The sequence below is a fragment of the Electrophorus electricus genome, chromosome 7 (genome assembly GCF_013358815.1).
Source record: "Electrophorus electricus isolate fEleEle1 chromosome 7, fEleEle1.pri, whole genome shotgun sequence".
Taxonomy (NCBI): Eukaryota; Metazoa; Chordata; class Actinopteri; order Gymnotiformes; family Gymnotidae; genus Electrophorus; species Electrophorus electricus.
This window is the reverse complement of record NC_049541.1, coordinates 2,884,469-2,891,350: the sequence shown is the minus strand read 5'-3', so window position 1 is coordinate 2,891,350 and position 6,882 is coordinate 2,884,469. Positions and strand designations below refer to the sequence as shown.

General features: G+C 43.8%; 1 protein-coding gene across 9 annotated transcripts in view; it reads right to left on the bottom strand.

The window, feature by feature from the left end:
• Positions 1-6,882, bottom strand: part of tle2c (TLE family member 2, transcriptional corepressor c) — a 35,508-nt gene that overhangs the window by 22,773 nt on the left and 5,853 nt on the right. For 7 of the 9 annotated variants that reach the window (XM_035528708.1, XM_035528707.1, XM_035528706.1 and 4 more), the window contains 4 exons: positions 6,514-6,617; positions 5,491-5,554; positions 2,854-2,898; positions 848-910 (listed from right to left, as the gene is read on the bottom strand). In XM_035528708.1, the coding sequence (XP_035384601.1) occupies positions 848-910; positions 2,854-2,898; positions 5,491-5,554; positions 6,514-6,617 (276 nt within the window). The remainder of the gene's footprint in view (positions 1-847; positions 911-2,853; positions 2,899-5,490; positions 5,555-6,513; positions 6,618-6,882) is intronic. The other 2 variants (XM_027019713.2, XM_035528711.1) reach the window with 1 other exon arrangement.

Here is a 6,882-nt window from a genome sequence, read left to right as displayed (position 1 = left end):
CGGTATTCATCATTTAGATAATGTTGAAGCTTATGTAAGCAATATTCTTTAAGCACACTTTACATCCTGAAAACAATTACTAAAATAAGCACTCTGACAGAAAAAAAAAAATCTCTCTCAAGGACTGTCTTAGACACTTAGCAACTGAAAATGTCAATGTGATCCAGGTGCATTAACACCTGTATCAGGTACCCCTATGTAAGTTTATAAATATTATTACATGTGCAAGGATAATTGCTAATTCTGCTATGTCATTGCAGAAAGAGCCTTTGACAGGTCTGTATGGAGACTGGGACTGACTGAAATCCTTTGTTGTCTGACAGAAGTTGGCAACAAGTGTAAAATTGATTACAGACACTTTAACTGGAATGTAGCTGCTAGTCCATTATCTGTTCCTGTAAAGGATGAATTCCATTGAAACATCATTACCTCTGGTAGCAGAGGTAAACAAAACGAAAATAAAACCCTCCTTATGAAATCATTTATGCATTAAGGCTGTAATAGAAAGCGACACGCAAGACATTAACATAAAACTAGTACGGGGCAAAATCAGCAACGGATCAGTTTGAAAGAATGGTTTATTTGATTTAGCAAAGAAAATCATATTTCGCATTCCTACTGCATGGTTAAAAACCACAACACAGAACAACACACACACACACACACACACACACACACACACACACACACACACACACACACAAAAAAACACTGTATGAAATATTAATGGAGGAAAGAGGCAGAAGATTGGTCTGTGTTGATGACCTCTTGTTAATAATTGATGTGTAAATGGTCATGAAGTGGGAGGAGAGAGGGGCCTGTGAGGAAGACTAGCGGGCTTACACACCTCCTGGGAGAGGAGCGGGAGGATCTGAGTGCATATAGCACTGAGCCGCTTCACAATCTCCGCCTGAAGACACACACACACACACACACACACACACACACACACACACACACACACACACGCGCGCGCACAAAACATTAATAGGCAGCCGAGTGTTTGTGTTATGAGTCCATCTGAAGTGACATATGCATACACTTTTCTTCCAACATGGCACTGGGAGCAGCACAGAAGCCTCTCTAACACTCTAATAACCTAGAGGCTTCGGAGGGATCTGACCTCTGCTGCCCCCTAGTGACGACTGCGACACACTGTTCATTTAGTTAAGTTCATTTCAAGCTGCCTAAATTGTAATCCACCACTGTCTGGCAACTACACAGATGTAGACACACACACACACACACACAATCACACACATTTACTTTTAAGTCACAAAAACACATACAGGATTTCACACACACACGTAAGTGCACTAACACACACACACACACACACACACACACACACACCACCTGAGCGTGCTCTACAGATTTTCCACAGTGACCCATATGCACCCTTAAATCCACAGAGGAGCACACCATGTGACTTTTCTGGATGAGCCCAATCTGTATAATTCTCTATGTTCACACCATTTGTCTGTTTAAGCTGAGACCTTGATCTACTTGAGCTGAGACCTTGGTTTGTTTGAGCTGAGACCTTGATCTGTTTGAGCTGAGACCTTGATCTGTTTGAGCTGAGACCTTGATCTACTTGAGCTGAGACCTTGATCTGTTTGAGCTGAGACCTTGGTTTGTTTGAGCTGAGACCTTGATCTGTTTGAGCTGAGACCTTGGTCTGTTTGAGCTGAGACCTTGATCTGTTTGAGCTGAGACCTTGGTCTACTTGAGCTGAGACCTTGGTTTGTTTGAGCTGAGACCTTGGTCTGTTTGAGCTGAGACCTTGGTTTGTTTGAGCTGAGACCTTGATCTGTTTGAGCTGAGACCTTGGTCTGTTTGAGCTGAGACCTTGATCTGTTTGAGCTGAGACCTTGGTCTACTTGAGCTGAGACCTTGGTTTGTTTGAGCTGAGACCTTGATCTGTTTGAGCTGAGACCTTGATCTACTTGAGCTGAGACCTTGGTTTGTTTGAGCTGAGACCTTGGTCTGTTTGAGCTGAGACCTTGGTCTGTTTGAGCTGTTTTGCAGACAAAGGCAGCACAATGAACACTTTGTACCAGGCAGTTCAGACGGGCTGACAGGGCAATGCCACCCTGTCTAAACAAAACAAATTTCCTTCACTGGTTATGCTGCCACATGAGGCCTCAGAGTTTAGTTTCTCCACAGGCCTCCATTAAATCAAGGCCTTCAAAAGCCTTTGGGTATTAGTCAAATGTGAACCAGACTCCACAAGGCAGGAGACTTCCCAGACCAAAGTTACGGACCCCTACTTCATACTTTAGAGGAATATACTTTATATGCTTATTGTATACTGTGAATCAGTCATTAAATGCTAAGAAATGTAGTTTATTAATAAGGGATATAAAATAGTTATGGTTAGCGAAATGCACCCAAGTGAAGATAAGCAAAACTAGAAGACAAAAAAAAACAAAACTCGTTAATATACAATCTAATATAATTACTGCAGGAGGAAGAAGACAAGTATAACAACAAAGAGGACTGTGAACACAGCAGGAGCAATAACTACGATTAAGTGTGAACACAGCAGGAGCAATAACTACGATTAAGTGTGAACACAGCAGGAGCAATAACTACGATTAAGTGTGAACACAGCAGGAGCAATAACTACGATTAAGTGTGAACACAGCAGGAGTAATAATTATGTTTAAGTGTGAACACAACAGACCTAATAGCCAAGTTTAAGTGTGAACACAACAGACCTAATAGCCAAGTTTAATTGTGAAAACAACAGACCTAATAGCCAAGTATAATTGTGAACACAACAGACCTAATAACTAAGTTTAAGTGTGAACACAACAGACCTAATAACTAAGTGTGCGAATGGTAACTTACCTGCTTCTGCATCTCGATGTTCAATCCATATGACATCTCATAATACTGCAAAAAACCCCACAGAAAATCCATATTATGCATGACAACACGGCATGGTTAGATATGTAAATTAGATATGTAGATTAGATATATACACTAGGGAAACATGTTCTGACTTCAACCAAAATAAAAATAAGCATCAACTTCCAACTCCATATCTAAAATGTAGTGATAAAGTAACCTGGCTTTAATTGTCTTGTTAATTGTTTTCTTCCAAGAGTTACAGAATTATGATAAACGTGGTTGTAAAATGAAAGGCCCTATCTGGAACAAGAAAATTCAGCATAATTTATCAATAAAAGCTGTACCACCCTACAGCATGCACTATGCCAAGTTCCAAATGTTTTGGAAGTGGATGAGGCTAGGGTATAGTGGAAGAGGCTAGGGTATAGTGGAAAAGGCTAGGGTATAGTGGAAGAGGCTAGGGTATAGTGGAAGAGGCTAGGGTATAGTGGAAGAGGCTAGGGTATACTGGAAGACGCTAGGGTATAGTAGAGAAAGCTAGGGTATAGTGGAAGAGGCTAGGGTATAGTGGAAGAGGCTAGGGTATAGTGGAAGAGGCTAAGGTATAGTGGAGGAGGCTAGGGTATAGTGGAAGAGGCTAGGGTATAGTGGAAGAGGCTAGGGTATAGTGGAGGAGGCTAGGGTATAGTGGAAGAGGCTAGGGTATAGTGGAAGAGGCTAGGGTATAGTGGAAGAGGCTAAGGTATAGTGGAGGAGGCTAGGGTATAGTGGAAGAGGCTAGGGTATAGTGGAGGAGGCTAAGGTATAGTGGAAGAGGCTAGGGCATAGTGGAAGAGGCTAAGGTATAGTGGATGAGGCTAGGGTATAGTGGAGGAGGCTAGGGTATAGTGGAGGAGGCTAGGGTATAGTGGAGTAGGCTAAGGTATAGTGGAGTAGGCTAAGGTATAGTGGAGAAGGCTTGGGGAAGTGGAGATGTCTAGGGTATAGTGGAGGAGGCTAGAGGAAGTGGAGATGGCTAGGGTATAGTAGAGAAAGCTAGGGTATAGTGGACAAGGCTAGCATATAGTGGAGAAGGCTAGGGTATAATGGAGAAGGCTAGGGTATAGTGGAGAAGGCTAGCATATAGTGGAGAAGGCTAGGGTATAATGGAGAAGGCTAGGGTATAGTGGAGAAGGCTAGCATATAGTGGAGAAGGCTAGGGTATAATGGAGAAGGCTAGGGTATAATGGAGAAGGCTAGGGTACAGTGGAGGAGACTAGCATATAGTGGAGAAGGCTAGCATATAGTGGAGAAGGCTAGGGTATAATGGAGAAGGCTAGGGTATAATGGAAAAGGCTAGGGTATAGTGGAGAAGGCTAGCATATAGTGGAGAAGGCTAGCATATAGTGGAGAAGGCTAGCGTATAGTGGAGATGTCTAGGGTATAGTGGAGGAGGCTAGAGGAAGTGGAGATGGCTAGGGTATAGTAGAGAAAGCTAGGGTATAGTGGACAAGGCTAGCATATAGTGGAGAAGGCTAGGGTATAATGGAAAAGGCTAGGGTATAGTGGAGAAGGCTAGCATATAGTGGAGAAGGCTAGGGTATAATGGAGAAGGCTAGGGTATAGTGGAGAAGGCTAGCATATAGTGGAGAAGGCTAGGGTATAATGGAGAAGGCTAGGGTATAGTGGAGAAGGCTAGCATATAGTGGAGAAGGCTAGGGTATAATGGAGAAGGCTAGGGTATAATGGAGAAGGCTAGGGTACAGTGGAGGAGACTAGCATATAGTGGAGAAGGCTAGCATATAGTGCAGAAGGCTAGGGTATAATGGAGAAGGCTAGGGTATAATGGAGAAGGCTAGGGTATAGTGGAGAAGGCTAGCATATAGTGGAGAAGGCTAGCATATAGTGGAGAAGGCTAGCATATAGTGGAGAAAGCTAGGGTATAATGGAGAAGGCTAGCATATAGTGGAGAAGGCTAGCGTATAGTGGAGAAGGCTAGGGTATAGTGGAGAAGGCTAGGGTATAGTGGAGAAGGCTAGCATATAGTGGAGAAGGCTAGGGTATAATGGAGAAGGCTAGGGTATAGTGGAGAAGGCTAGGGTATAGTGGAGAAGGCTAGCATATAGTGGAGAAGGCTAGGGTATAATGGGGAAGGCTAGGGTATAGTGGAGAAGGCTAGGGTATAATGGAGAAGGCTAGCATATAGTGGAGAAGGCTAGGGTATAATGGAGAAGGCTAGGGTATAGTGGAGAAGGCTAGCATATAGTGGAGAAGGCTAGGGTATAGTGGAGAAGGCTAGCATATAGTGGAGAAGGCTAGGGTATAATGGAGAAGGCTAGCATATAGTGGAGAAGGCTAGGGTATAGTGGAGAAGGCTAGCATATAGTGGAGAAGGCTAGGGTATAATGGAGAAGGCTAGCATATAGTGGAGAAGGCTAGGGTATAATTGGAGAAGGCTAAGGTATAGTGGAGAAGGCTAGGGTATAATGGAGAAGGCTAGGGTATAGTGGAGAAGGCTAGGGTATAATTGGAGAAGGCTAGGGTATAATGGAGAAGGCTAGGGGAAGTGGAGGAGGGCTTTTTTTTTTTTTGACTGGTCCCCGGTCTTCTCCACACTGTGTTGTTGGATAATTCACCTTAATGAAGGGCACTCACCATGATATAATGTCTGTGCATCTCTGTCTTCTCAGTGGCCAGTTTCTCACATTCCAGCTTCAGACTTAGAGAGAGAGCAGATGCAACAGTGGCAGTTGTTACATAATCTTCTCTTTGGTAACTGGTCTCACGATAAAAGTTTACACCTTAGGGAAGCTTTACTTATCCAGCGATGTGAAGATGGTAAAAAATGTTTAAAAAAAATCAAAGCACATGCAAGATCCAAGGAATAGTTGACAGACTGCTATGCTTTTGTAATCGTACGTTTATTCTAAAAAGAAAAAAGGAAGCTCCTGCAATTTCAGTCAGCACATTCAGCTGCCATTTAATTGCAGGCTGAGAGAACAGAGTCCATAGATCACAGCTCTAGTCAGATATAAAGCAGCTTGACCCCAATCATTCGAGGGATCTTACAGCACCGTCTGATCTGACGTGCTAAATCCTGTCGGCTTGACATAGTTGATCCACCCTGCCACTCAGGGACAGGATGCAGCTGGCAGTCCGGAAGTTGTGCTAACCGCCCTAAATCTCCACAAACCTGCAGGGTTGTAGCTCCTTCAGTCATTCTGCAACTGGCAGCACCGTTGGAGATCAACTCGCGTACGACTACATCAGCGAGACTCTGAAAGCCTAACAATGCTAACATTAACAACCTCTGGAGCCATGGAGTCAGACTGAACTCTTTAATAGGGCTTTTAAAAAGGGCGATATTTGGTCATTTGGCACCTAAAAAGAAATAAAATCAAATCACCATCCTTTGTGCCATATATTACATCTGAAAAATTAAGTGGGCACAAAATAGCTTGCCACAGCAAAAAATAACCTCAAACACAGTAAGTACATCATCACAGACTGACCTAGACTGTGATGATTTTTGGCCTGGCTTGGACCTGAATGTAGTTTTATCAGAGGTTTTGCGCCATTTCAATTCAGTGGCAATTTCACATAAGTCATTTGGCACTCCTAACGTTCCATTAGTGTTCTGGCATTGGCTAAACGAACAGCGCCCCCTACAGGACTCACCTGTGGTACTGGGCCTGGAACAGCTGGAACTCTTCTTTGATGTGATCCAATGTTTCCAGAACTGTGAACTTCATGCCAGCATGGCCTGGAACAAGGGGCGGAGCCTGAGAGATGGCAGCACACAATCGGTTCAACTCCATTAGGACCACACACACCAAGACATCTCCGCTAGGACTGCACACACCAGGACACTTTATAGTTGTCTATGGACGATCTAGCATTCATGAACAGGAAGCGTCTCCTCAGGCCGCTGCTGGTGTACATTTTAGCCCCGCTCTATGTCCAAAACACAAGCGAGTCAGAGCACGCAGGGTCACGTCACTCTGGTTACCAGCTTCAGGCGTGGAGAGGACTGGAGCAGAACAAGAA